The 20,655-nt window shown below is 36.0% G+C and overlaps 3 protein-coding genes across 4 annotated transcripts; 2 read left to right on the top strand and 1 right to left on the bottom strand.

Moving 5' to 3' along the window:
- Nucleotides 1–4,875: 4,875 nt before the first annotated feature.
- Nucleotides 4,876–7,912, bottom strand: LOC116004538. 2 transcript variants are annotated; one of them, XM_031244631.1, is made up of 4 exons: nucleotides 7,601–7,911; nucleotides 6,713–6,898; nucleotides 6,668–6,680; nucleotides 4,876–6,352 (listed from the first exon to the last, which is right to left on the bottom strand). In XM_031244631.1, exon 4 carries the CDS (start codon nucleotides 6,328–6,330, stop codon nucleotides 5,131–5,133), a length of 1,200 nt encoding a protein of 399 aa, XP_031100491.1. In that variant the 5' UTR covers nucleotides 6,331–6,352; nucleotides 6,668–6,680; nucleotides 6,713–6,898; nucleotides 7,601–7,911; the 3' UTR covers nucleotides 4,876–5,130. The 2 variants fall into 2 exon arrangements, with proteins under 2 accessions (XP_031100491.1, XP_031100493.1); XM_031244633.1 differs by lacking the exons at nucleotides 6,668–6,680; nucleotides 6,713–6,898 and having other exon boundaries at nucleotides 7,601–7,912.
- Nucleotides 7,913–10,459: 2,547 nt separating this feature from the next.
- LOC116004302 (F-box/kelch-repeat protein At3g24760) lies at nucleotides 10,460–11,852 on the top strand. The gene has a single exon (XM_031244285.1). The coding sequence runs from the start codon at nucleotides 10,469–10,471 to the stop codon at nucleotides 11,744–11,746; it is 1,278 nt and encodes a 425-aa protein (XP_031100145.1). The 5' UTR covers nucleotides 10,460–10,468; the 3' UTR covers nucleotides 11,747–11,852.
- A 4,526-nt stretch (nucleotides 11,853–16,378) lies between these two features.
- LOC116003771 (protein argonaute 18-like) lies at nucleotides 16,379–19,322 on the top strand. Its single transcript, XM_031243696.1, has 8 exons — nucleotides 16,379–16,657; nucleotides 17,434–17,514; nucleotides 17,634–17,722; nucleotides 17,833–17,907; nucleotides 18,203–18,312; nucleotides 18,421–18,654; nucleotides 18,748–18,807; nucleotides 18,938–19,322. Exons 1-8 carry the CDS (start codon nucleotides 16,535–16,537, stop codon nucleotides 19,045–19,047), a joined length of 882 nt encoding a protein of 293 aa, XP_031099556.1. The 5' UTR covers nucleotides 16,379–16,534; the 3' UTR covers nucleotides 19,048–19,322.
- The last annotated feature ends 1,333 nt before the right edge of the window (nucleotides 19,323–20,655 follow it).

Genomic DNA, 20,655 nt, shown 5'->3' with positions numbered 1-20,655 from the left:
CATGCAACTTGTCAACTTTCGCCCATTGGCTGCATGCATGCATGCGGGCGGAATCAACACATTGCACCAAAACCCATTATATTACTGGCTTGTGGTCCTTCCCTTCCCCCCTGCTGTCACCCTGCTCTGCTGCCACTTAACCCACTACAACCTTACCCACACACCTACCAACACGACAACATCGATCTCAACTCAACTGATCAATCAATCCAATTAAGTTAATAGTTTAATTTCGCCGATCAATCTGAATGCAAAGGAATCCAAGGAAATGAATTTATATCCCGCTGCCACTACTCGAGAAGCTTTAAGTTGGATCAAAGAAATGAACATGGGATAATATGCAAGTGGAAACTGACTCGCTCAAGGTGGTTCAAAGCTTGAAACAAGGCAACTCGGAGTCATCTTTCCATTTGATTGTTAATGATATTAAAAACTTAGTGAGTAAATTTTCTCATGTGTTTTTTATCTTTAGTTAAACGATCAGTGAATCGGCCGGACTACTCACACTATTGCTAAGCAGTCTGTTTCTATGTTGGCTTGTTCGAAGTGATTTTCTAATCCTCCATCCTTTCTTTGTAATGTTCTATTTTCGGACTGATTTAATATATGTTATGTTGATTTAAAAAAAAAAATAAAAAAAAAAAGTGTAGACCGCCAATGGGTACCTCTCCCACCCCACGTGGGACGAGTGCCTAATGTACAACTGCAACTCACTGCCACGCCTTGCCTCCATCTGCCCAATTCCCAGTCTGTATGGTTTCTGCCTTTCTGCACAATGGAAAATGCTCCGACTAATCCCATGTCCTATAGCTTGTCATATATATATATATATATATATATATATATATATATATATATATATATATATATATACATATTAAAGCTTTTATTATTTATTTTGAGGTGATATCAGATTATCAGGTAGCCATGGATGCTAATAAGCACCTTAATTATATTTTTCATGTAAATATACATGCACAAGAGAAGTATAAAAGTAATAATAAAAAAATTAAGAACTCACTACAAAAATATAGATCTAGTAACACCCGCAAGATCAACAAACAACATCTAAAGAAATTTAACCCTTAACTTGCAGCCCCAGTATGGGGTCAATATCACTTGAGACAAGTCAATGTGAATAGCAGCCTCTGGGTGATCATGGTTAATAATAGAATAGAATTGGTATTTATACTCCACACTTCACCATTGAACAGAAGATTGATCTCAACTCACCAACTTACCATAGAAGATCTCAACACGTACACCCTTGTATTTTATCCTCGTGTTTCTAACGTGCACCATTTGTTAATATTTGAATAGAAGAAGTAATTTCCACTAGAACGACTCACGAGTCAGTCTGATTAATGATTTTATGATATTAGAATCATGTTCCATCTATACAAGAATCATAATGATTATTGATTACATTTGTATGATACATTAATTTTAATTATCCCTGAAATTTTTTTATGCATTCTTTGTTTAACCAACCAAGCAATCTACGAAACAAACATATACAGCAAAGTAATACTCCATTGCATATACACACACAATTATTAGAACTTAACAAATCGTCACCATTCCACGAATTAATCTGACCGTATGATATACAAATCGTCACAAATTAATACAAACAAACCCTACCGTCACCTTATTAATTAACTGGCCGTCGCCTTCAAATTATTGAAAGCGTCGCATCTCCTCCTCACCTCGCCGTCTTTTCCGGTCTTCACCTCATAAACGCTCACCTTCTCCATCACGCGCGCGAACGCGTCGAAGAACGCCGTCTGGTTCTTCGCGTACAGATCAACGTACGGCCTCGTTCTGTTGTCGGAGAACAGCGCTTCGTCGGAGGCCAACAGCCCCATGCCGTTTTGCAGGTTGACGTAATACATGTTGTCGAACTTCCCCGGCGTCATCACGTCATTGAACGCCGACATGCCCTTTTGTTTTGTGTAATTGGCGCACAGTTTTTGTAGCGCGTGGGCGAAGGTTGGGCGTAGTGTGGGGTCAACCTGGTGTGGAACTTGTATATTAGGATCACAACTCTACAAATAGCTATACAACGAAATAAAATAGGCTAGTAGTACTAGGGGTGTAAACGAGTCGAGCTCGTTAAGAAGGGCTCGGCTCGACCTTGAGTTCGGTAATTTTTGAGCTGCTCGAGTTCGGCTCGAACAGCTCGATTGTTCGAGCTCGAACATGAATTCGAGCTCGAGTTCATGCTCAAACTCAAATTTTGAACTCGGATTTAACCTGGTTGATTTTAAATTCATGTTTCAATTAAAAATAAATTATATATATATATATATATATATATATATATCGCAAGCGGCTCGACGAGCCACGAACCTAAGACATTAGAGCTCGAGCTCAAATTTGACCGAGCGGTTCATGAGCTGCTCGGTTCATTTACACCTATATAGGCTACCAACGGCAACAACAGTAAATTATATCATGGACCAGGGTCGATCTCGTCCAAAACAATGTTGTTTTGTCACAATTTTTGTTTTTCCTTTATATGGACTTAATGTTCAGAAACTCGAAGCTAAGCTTAATGTTTAAAAACTATACATTATAGGTTCAGAAACCCAAAGCTAAGCTTAATGTTCAGAATCTATTCATTATAGGTCCAAAAACTCAAAGCTTGATGTTCAGAAACTAGACATTATATGTTCAGAAAATCAAAACATAATGTTTATTAATTAGACATACTAGAACATTAACTTTGTTACATGTTCATAACATGTCTTGCATAAATTGAATAAAGCCATTAAGTGAAGTTGAAAGATTATCTTTTATCATATAATCTATTATTAATTTGCTATGCAATGTAAATATTTTCCCCAATCCCCTATGCCCAATGTTGCTGTAACGATAAGGCAACATGCAATTTGGTGATCGATCAAAATATTGAGACATTATTAGTCTGAGATACATAGAGATCAGACTAATGACACTCACATTATTCTTTGACCAAGAAGCATGAAATAGATGCAACTTTTGATAATATCTATGATGACGTCGGAAAGGAGATGAATATTAGGAATGTTAATGAGTCGGGAGGACTACATCCATCAGTCGGTGCACCTTATATTTTCTTCACCACCTCAACTCGCATCGAGTGAACTTTTTCGAAATCCACCTCACCCCACTGGGTAATTATATTACTGTAGATTTATTTCATTTTTTGGAAGATGTGATTTATCTTCTCCATCTATCTTTGTTATTTTATTTTATTTTTTATAATAAATTTGTTAATTGAAAAGATTATTCCGTCCTAAGTTATCCCTAATATAATCATTGTGGGCAATGAAATAGCATATATTGCATTATTTTCCCAAACATTACAAAAACATAGTAGTAAAACTAATAAGTTGTTGGAGTTGGATGTGATTTGGTTGAGGCCTATACTACTCTTTAAAGAAGAGTTAAGTAATAGTTGTTTTACTTGTTGGTTTGTCTTTAGTCATTGCAAAAAGAATTGAATTGTGGGGAGAGTGACATGCAGTAAAAAGCTCTTTTAATTTCAACTACCTTGATAATGGAGATGCATGGGAGATGAGCCCCAACAGGAGAAGGTAACCCACTCATCAGTTTAAGTAGAAAGAAAAATGACTTTTTTTTTTTTTTTTCACTTTTAATCTTACCACTATTGAATCATTTTCACATTTGGTATGATCCTTGAGTATTAGTTTTTTCATATTTAGTCCCATAATTTTTAAAATCTTGTCACATTTAGTCCTACAATTTTTAAAACATTGTCACATTTGGTATTCTTGCTTAATTTCCAGTCATCGTTGATCAAATTTGTGTCTCTATATTATTGAACATGAGTGCATAATAGTTAAGTGACTTATCTTGAAAGACAAAGTTATTATTTTCTATGACATTTTTCAACTAAAAAATGTGGTCACTGATGTTCATAAATTAGGCCGTATGATCAAAGGTGACAAGGTTTGTGAAAAATTAATAATCAGAGACCAAATGTAAAAATGACTCAATAATCGTGGGATCAAAAAAAAAAAAAAAAAAAACTCAACAAAAAAAAATCTTAAATTTGGGTCTTAGAGTAAAATAATAAATGTTGAAACTACTTGTCAATAATAATGTACCTTACTGTCCAAAAAAAGAAGAAGTAATTATCGACGGCTTGAAATACATCATAAACCTTATTTTTTTGTTGCTTAACGCATTTTTTTTTATAACACATGTTTCTTGGATTTGTCAAACTATATCTCAGACCCCATAAACTAGTCTTCAGACCATGGGGAGGTAATTCAAGTTAACCTAATTTCGAGATTCAATACCAAAATATGCACTTCTACAGTTCTACATGCTCACAAGAAGTCCAACCTAAACCTAAACCCTTAATGTTCATGACAAGAATCAAACTTCTACATGCTCACAAGTAGGCTACTCCCATCCGCTAAACACGTTATTGATGTCGGAAAACATTACATCACTAATTTGAAATTTTGTTGGAAAATGTCGCATACCAATTTTCATTTTCACAAATTTCATTTGAAAATTCTGTCAGTACCTAAGGGCTAAGAAAAGAACATGCTAAGCCAAATCGGTACATACCTCTTTTCTAGTTATGTGTTAACTCTTAAGTTAATGAATTATGTTGCACAAAAAAAATGGCACTCTTTTAGAGTTTCCATGCATTATAGCTAATCAACATCGTGACCAAAACCGCGCATTGGGCATTCTCATCACAAGGCCTATGAACCAAAGCAGTTTCTTTCTTGCTTTGAAAGGAAGTAACAATTATGAATTACCCATATGTTATATAGTTTTCAATTATGAGAATTACTCCCTAATGTGATAAATTACTTGAGAACTAACAGAGGAAAAAAAAACACACTGCAATGATAAAACATTAATCATAACTGGTTTCAAAGTGATATTTCTTCAAACAAGGTTCATGGTTACCAAAGCCATAATATCTAGCAAATGGCAGAACAATATGATAATAGCATGACCTTTCAGCAATCTGGGAGTTTCAAGATTCAAGAATCAAGGACAATTTACAAGTATTATAGCTTGAATAAAACATCTGAATGAAAATATCAGTTCATGTTTGGAGCAGGAATGACAGAACTAGAACCATTGTCACCCAAAAGTCTAATCTTGATCTTCATCTGACCGGGATCGCATCAATCTGCGCCGCCTTCTAGGGTTAGAACCATTGTCACCCAAGTCATTCGACATATTCAGGTCATGTTCATCCTCGACTTCATCATTCCCGTCATCATTGTCATCGTCGTCATAGTGAAGCCCTAAATTCTCACCCCAAAGAAAGCGCCGCCTAGAAAAAGGTCCATTGGAGCGTCGGTACCTTGACAACGCCCTTGACCTGCTGCCTCTTGGCTCGTGTGTAGGATCCATTGAGCCGATCATTTGGAACAGAAAGAAGGTGCTAAGCAATCTGCTGTTTTCACCTATTCCTCGTCCACTCGATAGCCTATCTCCATTTTCAATTACATAATCTCCGAGCACGATGGCACCTGGCATAGCTGTGTGGATAGCACTGACAATGTCACCATATTCTCTCTGGTCTTCGAGGCGTTGCCAAGCTCGTTCTCTTGACGGGTCAACATCAGCAGGACGGGCAGTGGGATGCACTCTCCTAGCATGACGCCGCAGTTCCCTATAGTTACCAACAAACGAGCATGATTCACGGTAACAACTTCTAGGCTTCAAATCAAGGTAGTTTCTAGCCTCTTCCATAACCTTCCAACCCAAAACGCTTCCACGACACAGGGGGCATCTGAGGTCCGGTTTTGATTCTGACGGGTTGTCAGCATCAACCCCTTCGGGACCCCTTTCACTTCCAGAGACAGCATTGCTAGTTTCTACCCCATCATTCATCTCCACGTGATCATTTGTAATAGCGGTGCCATTTTCTGATCCTCCCGCAAAAGCATTGGTTACCAGAGCATCACCTGAAGATGCATCAAGTTCCCCACGAAACTCAGACAAACTGCTTGGCGTTCTCAACCCTAAGTTCCCATTAGAAGTTTGAAAAGTAAAACTTCGCCTCCTACTTCTAAACCTGACCGGTGAGGGGATCCTCCTCATTGAACTGGGAGCAGGGGGAGCAGGTTTTTCAATTGTGACTTTCCTGAACCGATCCAGGCAGTTTGAATGCCTATAGCTTGTGTCACAAATGTAAGTTCGGCAACCCTTATCATGAGAACTACAAAGTAGAAGAACGGCATTGTGTGGGTGATCCATGCATATAGCGCATGAAGCTTCATCCCATTCCTTGTACAGAGCATGCTTATCTACTTCACCCGGCATGCTTCTTTTTCTACTAGCCATCTACTTGAACTGCAATGTGTCACTAATAACATTGACACAATTAATTCTCTATTATTCATGAATTCAAAACAGAAGCAAAAGACACTAATGCATAATATGTACATCTTATTCTGATGTAAAGGTCCCGGGGATAATATGGAAAACATCAGAAGACACAAAATAACTGATCTTCGACTATACAGACAACATAATGAAACATAAAGTTTTGGACCAAGTAAACCGATGCAACAGATTCAGTCCAGGTTTAATATAAACCGAATAAACTACACAACGATCAAATTCAAGTCAACCAGAAACAGCCAAAACCCCATAACTCACTCAAATACTCAATACATACCAATGAAAGGAACCAAGTTGCTATCTGCGATATGTTATACACTTCGACAGTGTGTTAGCAAATGAACATATATTGGTTCCTTATTGCACTTTACAGCAAATTGAATCGCAGTCTTCACAGCTCTATAATTTAGTACACCCAATAACGCACAATCCTAAGATACTCAGAGCAATTCAGCATTGAATAAATAATTAGATATATCTTGAGCCACAATCACCAGACTGCAACACCCTGCAGTTGTAATACAAAATATAGTAATGCCCATAGTTCACAGCTCGAAACATGGAGGATATTACAGAGTAAGAAGAAAATAAACTTTTTAGAGAACAAATCATTAACCCCCCCCCNCCCCTCTCTCCCCTCCTCCCATCTTCCCCAACAAAAACCCTACATTTAACTCAACATTTATGACAAAACCAAAATGCCATTTATTTGCAGTGACAATAGGTTTAATATTTAGTGGACATGAAAGGTTTATTAGATATAATTATACCATATGGTCCAAAAAGTTCAATAAGCTACTAATTTCCCTCCAAAAACATAAGAAGCACAGCTGTGAAGTCCATAAACGCATAATCTAAATCCCTTAAACAATTATATATCTGTTCATATAATCCCCATAATCTAAATCACCAAAAAGTTGATCTTTGCTAAATTATGATTAATAAGCAGCATCAGATGAAAAGAATATAATTTTCTCCATCTAACAATCAAATAACATAAACACATAAACCAAAAATCGAATCCAATCACCCATCCCCAAAATCTAATTTCTAACCCTAATCAAGCATACAGATCGAACAGATTAATTATTTATCGGTGTATCGATGATCACATACGCGCAGATTAGCATACAATCGCAATAATCAACGGCAAGTAAAACAACATAGATCAAAATTAGGGCAATCAGAAATCAAAGGCGGATGAAATTACAATAAGGAGATCAAAACCGAATCTTGCGTTTGATTGATAAAAGATCTTTTTTAAGGGAATATTACGAGATGGTTAGGTGGTGACTTGTGAGGGTTGAAGAATGAACAAAAGTTAGGAAGAAATCTGAAAAAGAAGCTATATATATACATACATATATATTCCTTCAAAAAATATATATACATATATATATAAGTGGATAAATAAGGAAAATAAATAAATAAATAAAATAAGGAAATTGTGATGATTAAGATAAAGAGAAAAACGGTGGTACTTCAATGGCTGGAACACGGAAGAGGTTAATTACACACAAGAAGAAAGTTAGAGAGAGAGAGAGAGATGCAGGGTACAAGCGGTCACTGCATGCTTGCTTGCGCAGTTGCACCTTGCAGCTCGATGTGCACATTTCTGTAAAAAATTGATTAATTCATCGAATCTATAAAATAACATAAATTTCGTCCAATTAATGATTAAAGATTTTTAACAATTTCTGTTATGATTAATTTGGGTCGATATTTTCAATTAATTGAATTTTGTAGTATTTTAATGAGTTAATGCCTTATGACTCATGAGAGCTTATTACCGAAATGGTCCCTCGACTATTGCGAAATTATCAATTTGGTCCTCGACAATTTTTTCTGCCCAATTTAGTCCCTCGACTTTGAAATTTTTAACCAATTTGGTCATCCGTTTATTTTACCGTTAAACATCCGTTAAATCGGGACCAAATTGGTAATTTTGCTATAGTCAATGGACCAAATTGGTAATTTTTCAATAGTCAAGGGACCATTTCAGTGAAAAATTAGTTACCAATTTGGTCCCTTGACTATTGAAAAATTACCAATTTAGTCCCTTGTCACATTTAGTCTTAAACTTTCAAATTGATCGATCGTGGTCGACTTTCAAATTTTTACCCATATATAGTCCAAGTTAACCACTCAGAATTCTTTAACTTTTAAAATTTAACCAGTATCATCCTGGAAGGATCATCGTTGGTTAAAATTTGATACTTGAAAGACCATAGATGATTAACTTAGACCACAAATAATAATAATTTGAAAGTCGAAGAACTACAAGTGATCAATTTGAATGTTTAGGGAATTAAACATGCTAAAATCATTATACTCGAAGAATCCCAAATGGTAATAACTTTATCGTTAATATATGTCAATCCAAATGTGTGTATATATACACTAAAATTATTGGTAAAAATAAAATTTTGGATTGATAATTTGATATACTAAAATTAAAATCCAAAAAAAAAAAATAAGATATCGATTATAACATGTACAATCAAAAATGAATGCGAAGCCTTGGAATTTGGTTTGAAGGTTCGATTAACTAAATTTTGGTTAATTTTTTATCAAAATATTTTAGCTCAATTAAAGACTTTTTTTTTTTAATTTTACTTACCAATTATTTCGGCTTAAAAGTTCAATTAATTGAAATTTGTAGTGTTTTTACTCTTTAGTATATCTCAATTCAAGCATGTATGTGTATTTTTTTGAATGCTACTGACTCTATTGCATTGTAGTATCTGTTCATATATACTTTCTCAAGCACAAAGAGTCAACAACGCCTTCACTGAAACTCGATCTCATGACCTCTCATATGGGACCACATGTTATCTGAGCAGAAGGTGTTTGGTAAAATTATGGATAAATATACTAAAATTATAATTTTAAAAATTAGAAGGTGTCAATTACACTATGTGAATGCGAAGCTTTTAAATGTGTACCTAAGTGCAATAAAGATTCATTGTAATCCCAACACTTTATAGATTGTATTGCAAGAGGCACCGTGCCAATCATCATTGTAACGTTTTCCTTACATTATAACTAAACTACTTGCTGAATTTGAATTTATGGTTTTATTTTAGGAAAATTGTGATTTTAGTACTCTGTAGTCACGAGGTCTAGGCTCACCGATAATTGAGTTAGAGGGGAGAGATTGTTTACAATAAACAATCAATAAGGCGTGTTTAGTCAAATTGGTCGTAATTGTTTGCCACTCTACTTGTTTTTCTTTAATATATAGTCTAAATAATTATTTGATATGATCTAAAAATAAATAAATACCGAGTTTTCTTTCTCTCCCACACATTAGTCTAGTATACGGGAAGTCTCAATTAATACTTGCTCATGACAATAGGGTAGAGGTTATAATTGTGAAATACTTTTTAATTGAAATGTAATGTTTTACATACAACTCATAAAAAATATTACACATCTTAGGTGACATCATCTTACTCATTCATATATATCTTGCTTACAAATGGCGAAATCCCTTGCTCAAATCCCCACACCCTGTCCCCGCATAGTTTTGTAAAGTTGTTAAATCACGATAACTCAGTGAAACATTATGTAAGAGAACTAGTGGATGATACCCACAAAGAGTCCCCCACATTAAATGTAACTCCACGCTACCCCTCAATCATATGTCATTACCCATAATGTGCCGTCCATAAACCAACTGAACTACCAATAAAGCGATTCATATATACACACACACATTAACTTAGACAGTCTTATATTCGTCGGACTAATTTTAAACCCGTATGGCCCGGACCTTAAACTTCACTGCAGAAGTAAATCGTCAATTACACAACCAGTCTACCGATCAGACCATAGCCTTTATGTGTGTATAAATTATCCAATTCAGACCTTCTATTATCCTTGACTTCTTTCTTTTTTTTTTTTTTCTATACTTGTTTATAACTTTTAAATTAAGAGACATAACTTTTAAATTAAGAGACGAGTCAATTACACTAAGCCTAGACGCTTTATTGCCATTGTGATTTGTAGATGCTCTATAATCAAACAAATCATACGATAGGACAACTACATGAATTGTCAGCTCAAACAACAATAAATGAATGATGTTCGCCCGCCACATAAAATCTCAAACCAATGGCTCTCATCATTCATCAAGTTAATTTCACAGCACAAAATTAAATCACTCCCATTACTTTCTCTTCCTTCAATTTTTCTCAGAGCTTCAGAAATGGACGATTCAGTTTGGGACTATCTCTCATCAGACCTCACAGAATCAATCCTTTCCCACCTCCCAATCCTCTCCATCGTACGCGCCGCCGCCGTGTGCAAGATATGGCGCTCAATCGTCGCCTCCTCCGCCTTCGCCGCCCGCGTCTCCGCCGCCAAGCAGCCCTGGTTCTTCCTCTGCGGCCACCACAACGTCTTCCTCAAGAACAACCGCGCCTTCGCGTTTGATCCCGAAGCCAATCGCTGGATCGTTCTCTCCGATTCGAGTGCTGCGCTTTTCTCTGAGGACTTGTTCGCCGGCTCCAATGGCTTCCTCTTCGCCGCTTCGGCTTCGGCTTTCAGCTTCCGCCCGATCCTCCGCGGCGCGTGGCGGCACGCGCGCGGGCTGAGATTCTCGCGGTGTAGTCCGCTAGTCGGCGCGTTCAACGACGACGGCGGTACTTCGGGGATTCCGAGGTTTATAGTCGTCGGCGGGGTGAAATTCGTCGGCAGCTTGGTGGATATCGAGGACCGTCTCGCCGTTGAAATCTATAATCCGTGTTTGGATTCATGGGAGCTCTGTCCGCCATTGCCGCCGGAGTTCAACACGCGGAATTCATCCCAATCTCTATGCTCAGCTCTCTTCAACCGAAAATTCTTCGTTTTAGGGATCAATTCCAGTTTCATCTCCTCCTTTAACCTAAAAACCCGCCAATGGAGCGGCGTCCAAACTCTCCGGCCGCCGGGGGCGCAATCCGGCTTCCTAATTTCATCCAACGACCGCCTAATCCTGGCCGGGCTCTGCAATTCCGGCGCCGCACTGTCCTTTAATCTCTGGAAGATCGACGAGGAGACGATGGAGTTCAGCGAGATGGCGATAATGCCGCCGGAACTGCTGCGGCTATTGATTCACGGCGACGAGGATGATAGCCGGGCGGCGGCGGGATTTAGCCTGAAATGCGTGGGATTGGGGAGCCTAATTTACGTTTTTAACGAAGAACATCACCGGAATTACCCTGCTTGCGTTTGCGAAATAAAGAAATTGGAATCTGGGGAGTGTTATGGTGATTGGAGGAGGCTCCCCAGTTTGCCTGTGCGCGATGGGAATAAGTTTCATAGAGTCATCAGCTTCTGTTCCTCTGTTTCTCTTCACAATGTTCTTGATTGACGCCATTGTAAACGTGAAAAAATTTAATTGTATATATGAATAAGGTTCAAAGTGTAGTGCAATTTGTTTGAGAAATAAAGTTCAAATTGATCATTGAAATGTAAAAGTGCAGTGCAATTTGTTTGAGGAATAAGGTTTAAATTGGTCATTAAATATGAAACATGAAAATGTAATTTGACCACTACAAAAAATGCAATTAGCATATTAATACTCTATTTAGCAGTTGCATGTTGATGTTGAGGATGATTTGCATTTTTTAAAAAATAAAATTCCTTTTCATTTCTTTTTTTATTTTGTTTTTGAAAACCCTTTCCTGGCATAAACAATGCTGCAATTTCTATTCAATTTTTTTTTGAAAGGTATATATTCAATTTATAATTTTATATAATAATTAAGATGTTAATAAATATAAGGGAAAATGACACTTTTTCCCCCTATGTTATGTGCTTATAGCACTTTTTCTTCCTGTGTTATTAAAGTGGCAGTTTTTCCCCTGAAATGTTAAATTGACATTGTTACCCTTACAAATAATTATTTTATTTATTTTTCTTCTCCAAAAAATTATTACTTATAGGTATGGATGATCACGATTTGATTCGAACCTAAACAAACACTGTAGCAATCATACCGAAATAGTATGGACGGTTCTGGTTACAATTCATAACCGGAAAATAAAATTAAATAATTGTTGAACCGTGAACCGGAACTTAACCGCAGTCATATATAGTAAAAATGATCAAACACTTATTTTGATAAATAGGTACGGTTCGGTTCCAATTTCGATTTTGAACCGCCAATCAAAACTTATTTATTTATTTATTTATTTTTATAATTTTATTTCTAATTTAAAAATAGTCTAAATTCAACAATTATTTTATTTTATTTTTTCGGTTCTGAATCGTAATCGTAACCGTCTATACTATTTAAGTTCAATTGCTACAATGTTCGATTAGGTTCGTATCGAACATTGATCTTCCATACATATTATTAATAATTGGTTGGAGAATAAAAATAAATTAAATTGTTATTTTAAGGGCAAAAATGTCAATTTAATATTACAAGGGAGAAAACTACCACTTTTAAAATAACTGAGTGGGGAAAACTGCCACTTTAATAACACAGGGGGAAAAAGTGCTATAAGCACATAACATAGGGGAAAAAGTGTCATTTTCCCTAAATATAATGAAACATGATTCCCTTCACAGTGCACTACTTTGAACTTTGAGCTACATTAAGTAAAAGGTAGACCAAACACTACTTTGGTGCTAAAACCTCTCTTCACAATGCACGTCCTACCATTATAATTTGCAAAAAGTCTGATGCACTATCTCGTTTTTTTGTATGAACAAATCCAGAAGCAACAACCACACAAATAGGGATTTTAGGCGTGATTTGAGAATTTCACAATTGATTTGGAGATTTCTGATTGAAGTTTTTTTTTTTTTTTTTTTTGAAAAATTGATTGAACTTAGTTTGCCTAATTTGCCTAGTACATGGTGGAACTGCAACAGATTTTAGCAAGAAAAATGTTTTCAAACAAAAAAAAAATGAAGAGAAGAGAAGAAAAAAAAAACATGTCAATTCATTCTCCATGTCAACATGGAACTTGCTAGATGGGTGTTAACTTGCTATCAAGTGAAATTGCATATATTTGGAGTGTTGAGTGGCTCAATTGCAATTTTTTTTCGTTCAATGGCCAAATTACACTTTCACGTTTTGTTCATTGGCCAATTTGGATCTTATTCCTTGTATATATTCAAAATTCAAAGTATCGCTTACAATAAAGTATGTATCATACAAGAAATGTTACAATCTCTTTATAGAAGTCCTCTGAGATTCTCTACTAGAAGTATGTCGATTGGAAGTGTGCCAAATTCGGAGTATGCCGAATTAGAAGTATATCGAGTTCAGAGTTAAGCAGTTTGTTCTTCGATGAAAGGGTTTATATGCAGCTTGATCTTCAAAGAAGGGCTTCCGATATTCAAATGGCGTGTTCCTCAACACAAATATACTACGGGCGTGTTTTAGATGATATGCGAGATTTCGGCAAATCTTCGGTATGCAGATCTTTAGAGCTCTCTTTTCTTCTAAAATAAAACCAAAGTGTAGAGAAAATCTAATCAACTATATCCTTTTGGATAATTCCTATATTTAACTTAATTATTTGAATTAAATATAAGGAATGTATCGGGATACTATCACGTACATGTTCGTGATTTTATATTATCTTCGAACCAATTTATATTATTCACATCTTCCAAAAATTATATGATCCACATATATATTCTTGATGGGCCAAACCAAGTCAGGGATAATTCCTATATTTAACTTAATTATTTGAATTAAATATAAGAAATGTATCGGGACACTAACACGTCCAGGTTTATAATTTTATATTATCTTCAAACCAATTTATATTATACACATCTTCCCAAAATTATATGATTCACTTATATTATTGATGGGTCAAACCAAGTCATGGATAATTCCTATATTTAACTTAACTATTTAAATTAAATATAGGAAATGTATCGGGACATTATGACGTCCAGGTACAATTTTTATATGTAATCGCAACAATTTATATTTATTATATAGTCTACATCTCTACCTACTTAGTTGTTTTTAAAAATCCCTACCTACTTTTTTAAGTAACATTTGTTTATAATTGTCCTTCAAGTTCATGCCCCGACATAATGTGATAAATGTGTGTACCTTGTGGATAGCGAGTCTGACCTTATAGGACATATCTCTTATATGCAATGCATTACAACCCATCTACTTTTTTGAGTGCTACTGACTCCGTTACAATGTAATATTTATTCATAATTATCTTTTTTAAAGTATTGAATTACAAAGAGTCAATACCGCCTCCACAAAAGCTCGAACCCACAACCTTCCATATGCGAGTATAACTTAATAACACTAGATCATAATGTTTTGACGGCCTATGCTTATTTTAAGGCGGCTTGTTTTGTCAACAAGGACATTTTGTAGTGATTTAACCAACTATTTTAAAGTTTTGGTCAAATGATAGTATGAGAATTGTGAGATCTTAATTGATCATAATAGATTAATTTTTGTGTGTGTATAAAATGTACAAGTAAAAGGTAGGATTGTAGGAACTTGAGACTAACGGGCGATTCACAATTTATTTCATCTAATGATTCTTGGGCAAGAATTTTGCGATTAGAATTAGTCTAATATAAAGTTAGGATGCGTAATGTGTGTATATATATAACAATGCTATTTTGTACCGTGTTTTTTGTTTTTTTTTTTTGGCACACAGGTTTTACGATTTTATTAGAATATTATACCTTATGAATCAGTTCCTAAATCCATGACAAGTAAATCAATTATTATATCATAGATCATGCCATCATGGTCAACTTACAAGGTGAATTATTGACGTAAAGTTTATTTTTAGTATAATGAATGCTTATTTTTAGTAATTTTTTTTGTGTATTGAAAGTTTATTGGAAAAAGTGTCAAATAGACCATTGAACTTTTACATTTTTTTGCATTTGAGTCATCGAATAAAAAGTGTGCAATTGAACCATTAAACACTTACAAATTGTGCAATTCACATTTTGTACAGGTTATTTCTAAATTTTTGGTAAAATATGATATCATAATGTTAAATTATGTATAAAAATTATTTTAATTATTATTTTAAAACAATTTAACCATTAAAAATGTGCAAATAACCATTAAACAATTTGTGCCGCGTCCAATTAGAGTATCCACGCGCCCGCTGGGCACACTGATTGGAGTCCACGCACGCTTGGCGCAATTTTTTTTAAATTTTCTCTCTCCTTTGCACTGTTCCAATAACCCATGTTTTGCAGATGAACCCAAATATTTACTGCTATGGATGCTCTTAATCCAAATATCTACTGTTAATTGGAAAAATTGTTCGCTCAGAGTGTCGCCGTCTAATTAATTTGCCACAGACGAACGCTGAACCGAAACTTGCTGTTGACCACAAACCCTCCACCTTCTTTTGAATTTTTTTTTTTTAAATTATTGTTTATCTTTTAATTTTTAAACCTTGGTCTATGCCTCTATGCTATAACAATTGGTAAGACATGCCCTGTTTGGTTAATAATAAGCCTATCAGCAAATTTTTGGCTTATTTGACCACTATTAGTTGTTTGGTTAATAAGCTTTTTGTATGTTCAAAATACTAAAATTCAAAAGGCTACTCAAAGCAGCCTTTTCAATTAGTTTTTTGAGAAAAGAAATTATACCAAACAGCTATCAGCTAACAACTAATTTTACTAAACACCTTTTTACAATTAGCCAATATTATTAACTAATCATACCTTCTAACCAATCAGCTAACTCAATCAGCCAACATCCATTTACCAAACAAAGCCATAGAGGAATCATGGTAAGCCCAAGAATAGATTATAGATATCCCGGACCAAAATTGATTGGGCTTAAAGATTGGAATTCGAGGCCCAAACAAACGAAATTAACGAGGCGATTTCCATTTGATTAAAGAAACTCTCATTTTTTGCGCGTGCGATAATTGGTAGCCCTGCAAAAGCGGGCTTAGAACACAGCCCAAAAAATTTTCAATCAGTTTTTTGATTATATAAACGCAAACGCCACGCCACCTTGCGGTGGTTAACAATTCACTGCCGCCACTGCTTCTTCTTCTCCCTCTTCTTCTTCGTCTTCTGCTTCCTCGCCAAGGGTTTAGCCTTTCTTCTTTGCGTACAGCGCACTCTACCTCTGCGCTCTGCGAAAATAGGGCTTTAAACGCTCCCTCTCAGAGCTCCCATGGATAGATACCAGAAGGTCGAGAAACCTAAGCCTGAATCGCCCATAAATGAGAACGAGATCCGAATTACTTCGCAGGGCTTGCTCCGAAACTACATCAGTTACGCCACTAGTCTTCTGCAGGTTTATTCTCTCTCCTTCTTCTATTGGAAGCTTTCGTTTCTCTCACTACACTGATTTCTGTGCCGAGAGCTCCGCGATAGTGAGAATGCATGCGTTGTTTTCGCGGGGTGCTGTAGGGTTTACATTCGAGGATTTGTGATAGGTTCTGTTTTTTGGATTTTTGTTGATTTCTCGTGTTCAGTTGCTCAATATTGGTTTGCTAACAGATTCAGTTGCTCAATATTGAGAAAACTAGGGATTGATAATAGGAAATGTGGTGCAAGTTTTGTGGCCGAGGCTTGTAGGCGTATGATGTTCTCAGTTTATCTGTTCTCTCACTCTCTAGAAAATATGCTTAAGTTCCATGAATCTATTGTATTGTCACATATGCCTGCTGGTAGTCATTGATTGCTTGCGCTTAATCTGAGTTGCTGATGAGATTAGGGTTTAGAATGCTGAGGTTTTGCGCTTATGTATGTGTATGTATCATGTATTTATAGCTTTATTAGAATGTTGAGGTTGTGGTCTTAAATTAGGTCTTAGGGTAGTTGATGACTACTGTTGGAGTGTATTTGCAGTAGCATATATATCAAACGATTGAATGGTTGCCGAGTTACAAGTATTGAACTCTGGTTTTATACAGTGCTCGCATTGGGTGAGGATTGAACTTTATGAGTTTAATCTTCTAATAGCTATTCAACATCTATACTTGATTAGTGGTCTAAGGTTTTGATGATTCTCTTTGGTTATGCGGAAATGCAATCTTATATGGAGCTTCACTCTACTTTGCTGTTCAGGAGAGACGTGGGAAAGAGATAGTATTGAAAGCTATGGGTCAGGCGATCAGCAAGACTGTGGCTATTACTGAGATTATCAAGGTTTCTTTCATTTATTTGAGATGTTTTTCTCTTCCTCTCTGTTTTTTTTTTTTTTTTTTTTGCATTTGTATTATCTGTTTTGTACTTCATTTCAATCTGTGTTCTTGTTGAATTTGCAGAGAAGATTTCCTGGTTTGCACCAAGACACTGCCATCAGCTCAGTAAGCATAACTGATGTATGGGAACCCATCGAAGAAGGTCTTGAGACGTGAGTTTTGACATTGGCTTGCTTTTCTGCACTTTTTATTTGTCAATGTGCACTTCTATGTTGTTGCATTACTCTGATTCTTGGATGATTTTCTCTGATATGCAATACAGAGTGGAGCAGACTCGCCATGTGTCTATGATTTCCATCACCTTGTCTACAAAGGAGCTGAACAAGAGTTCTCCTGGGTAAACACTCTTCTGAGTAACTAGGAATAATGAGAGAGATTGTGAGGACAACTTGACCCTATTCTCCATCATGCTTGCTCTCGTGTAGAACCTTACCCGTATGAGCCCGGGGATATTACCTATCTGGCTGTTTTGATGTTTAAATGATTTGTCTAGTTTGAACTGTTTACAATTTGATACGGAGTATATTTTATGGTTTTACACTGATTTTGGCAAACTAACAATTGTATGTCCTTTCTCCACGTGTTTACTACTATAACTTCTTTGGCTCTGACTGGGCAATTTTCTTCAATAGGTATCAAGCTCCATCTCATTCAGAGCAGGGAAGATGGTATAATAACTATCAGCCGCAGCAGCATCAGCCACCTAGACAAGCACTTGCGGTTTATAATGCTGGTAACGAAGGTGATGACTCAAAGGCAGCATTGGGAAATAAATTGAAATTGAAATTGTTGAAGACAAGTTATGAAGGTAGTTTAACTAATAACTAATTATCATTTTTGTATTGTTTAGATTCTTATGGTCGAGGAAGAGGCCGTGGTAGAGGGAGGGGACGGGGTTGGAGCAGAGGTGGTTATGGGAACTATCAGGGAAATTATAGAGGAAACTACCAGGGGAATTATAGAGGGAACTATCAGGGGAACAATCAAGGAAGCTATCAGGGGAACAATCAAGGAAGCTATCAGGGGAACAATCAAGGAAGCTATCAGGGGAATAATCAAGGAAACTATCAAGGAAGCTATCAAGGTAAGCAATTTAGTTTATTTACTTAATAAAAAGTCAATGTTGATGCATATTGTCCATTCTTAATGTCTAACATTTGTTTACTTTTTCCTGAAGAAAATGGTGGGTACTCAAACTGGGGTCGAGGTGGTGGTCGTGGTAATTGGGGCTACCGTGGTAAGTCTACTCTAGTGATTTTTAGTTACCTCTGTAGTATGTATTCTTTTTACTGATATAGCAATATGATGAAACCATACTTGTGTACTAGTGAGACTACATTAGTAATTGAAAACCTGGTTTTTGATAGGCACTGGATATGGACGAGGTGGAGGTGGTAGGGGCTATGGGGGTCGTGGACGTGGTGGACGGATAGGAAACCGTGGTGGTCCAAGAGGGGGTGGCAGCAACCGAGCATAGTGTGTGGGATTGGTGGCCTTGCTTGCTCGCCTTTGCTTGAGTGGGGTTATTATGTCAGAAGTCTCTTGTGTCTAAAAAGCATGAAATTACGGGGTTTAAGAGTGGGTTTTGTTGGTTTTCAGCATCATATGATATGTGGGAAAAGTTTATTTGAGAGTAAATTGCTTTTTAGTTTTTATGAAGCCAAGCAAAGAAGCCAATTCTGACTGCTGTCACATTTGTTTCACACTGAAGTTGCAGATATCTATATTATATTTGTTCTTCCACATCTTCTTTCCATCTTTTGTTAACTCCCTCAATTTTTGTACAGAATACACAAGTCTCATTTTTATAAACCAAACTTTTTTAGTAATAATGATCAATCTCTATGAATTTCCGATAATCTTTTAGCCAACTACTTGCCAAACTACACATCCTTATCCAAACACATGATTGACAATTTGACATGGGCTCTGATGTACGGGAACTATTAGGCCTTCCTCTCTGATGTACGGGAACTAGAGATTCTGGTGTGATTTTTGAGTAGTTTTGCAGGTGTGATTAGGAAAGAGAAAATGAGAGGGGAGGAAAAAAAAAGAAAAGAAAAAAATAAAACAAAATAAAAAACTAAAAAAATAAATATTTACGTGTTCAGGCGGGTGCGAGAATTGCGCCTCATGTGTGAGGCGGAATTCTTCTCTTCCAGTGGGCCTGCCAAGAATCTCAATTTTGCAAGAGGAAAACTTTCAAAAAAACCTCTTCAACCCACAAATGGAGATGTCCTTAAAAGATGATGAATGGCATGTGCTATGATCGACAGAAACTCTTACCGTGCGTTTGGTTAGGAGGAAGGATTCAAATATAAGAACTGTAGTTTTCATGACTATTGAATTTCATTGTAGAAGAATTGTAATTCATGCAAACCAAATACTCTTATAAGGATGTTTTAAAAAACATAGCCTAAACTTATTGGAGTCGGCAAATTATTTTGAGGTGGACCCAGGTTCAAGATACACAATTCACATATAAAATGTTTACAATTTATATAATGAATGTTTGCAATTTGAATTGTGAGTATTCAGTACGTAAATTCTGATTATTTAGTAAATAAATTATGATGGGTCGGGTCATGGTATAATTATTGTATTTGAGTTCAATTGGGCCTTGATTCTTGAATTGTGAATCATCAAGCATTACACACTTTATCCTTTCTTTCTCAGCTTTCTTCACCCCTTGAAGGGCCATGCATTGTGGAAGCCTGAGTCCATTTCCACCATGGGGCCTCGGGCCTTATAATTGTGTTGAAACCCAATTGTCTTTTTATAACCCAGGTTTTCCAAGGCAAATTATTGCATGGACATAAAAAGTACATTATTTTTGTATTGAAGGTACATTATTTTTGTATTGAAGGTATATTATTTGATAGTATATATCAAATAATGTACCTTAAGTACAAAAATAATGTACTTTATGTACAAAAATAATGTACTTTTAGTATATTAAAAATGTACTTTTTATTTATGGTCTACACAGCTGTGCGGACCATAGTCCATGCAATAATGATTGGTTTTCCAACCCCAAGTCCATAAACAGATAAATTGAAATTGAAACCCAAACCCACAATATTTA

The sequence above is a fragment of the Ipomoea triloba genome, chromosome 14, assembly GCF_003576645.1.
Source record: "Ipomoea triloba cultivar NCNSP0323 chromosome 14, ASM357664v1".
In the NCBI taxonomy this organism is placed as follows: Eukaryota; Viridiplantae; Streptophyta; class Magnoliopsida; order Solanales; family Convolvulaceae; genus Ipomoea; species Ipomoea triloba.
Note: the sequence above shows the minus strand (reverse complement) of the source record. Positions and strands in the feature narration are given on the sequence as shown.

What these genes read in the sequence shown, in the direction of transcription:
- LOC116004538 (XM_031244633.1), bottom strand. Translation starts at nt 6,330, where the DNA reads ATGGCTAGTAGAAAAAGAAGCATGCCGGGTGAAGTAGATAAGCATGCT.
- LOC116003771 (XM_031243696.1), top strand. Translation starts at nt 16,535, where the DNA reads ATGGATAGATACCAGAAGGTCGAGAAACCTAAGCCTGAATCGCCCATA. An exon ending in CTATTACTGAGATTATCAAG is followed by an intron (nt 17,515 to 17,633) that starts GTTTCTTTCATT and finishes TTGAATTTGCAG; the next exon opens with AGAAGATTTCCTGGTTTGCA. An exon ending in TTATAATGCTGGTAACGAAG is followed by an intron (nt 18,313 to 18,420) that starts GTGATGACTCAA and finishes TGTATTGTTTAG; the next exon opens with ATTCTTATGGTCGAGGAAGA.
- LOC116004302 (XM_031244285.1), top strand. Translation starts at nt 10,469, where the DNA reads ATGAATGATGTTCGCCCGCCACATAAAATCTCAAACCAATGGCTCTCA.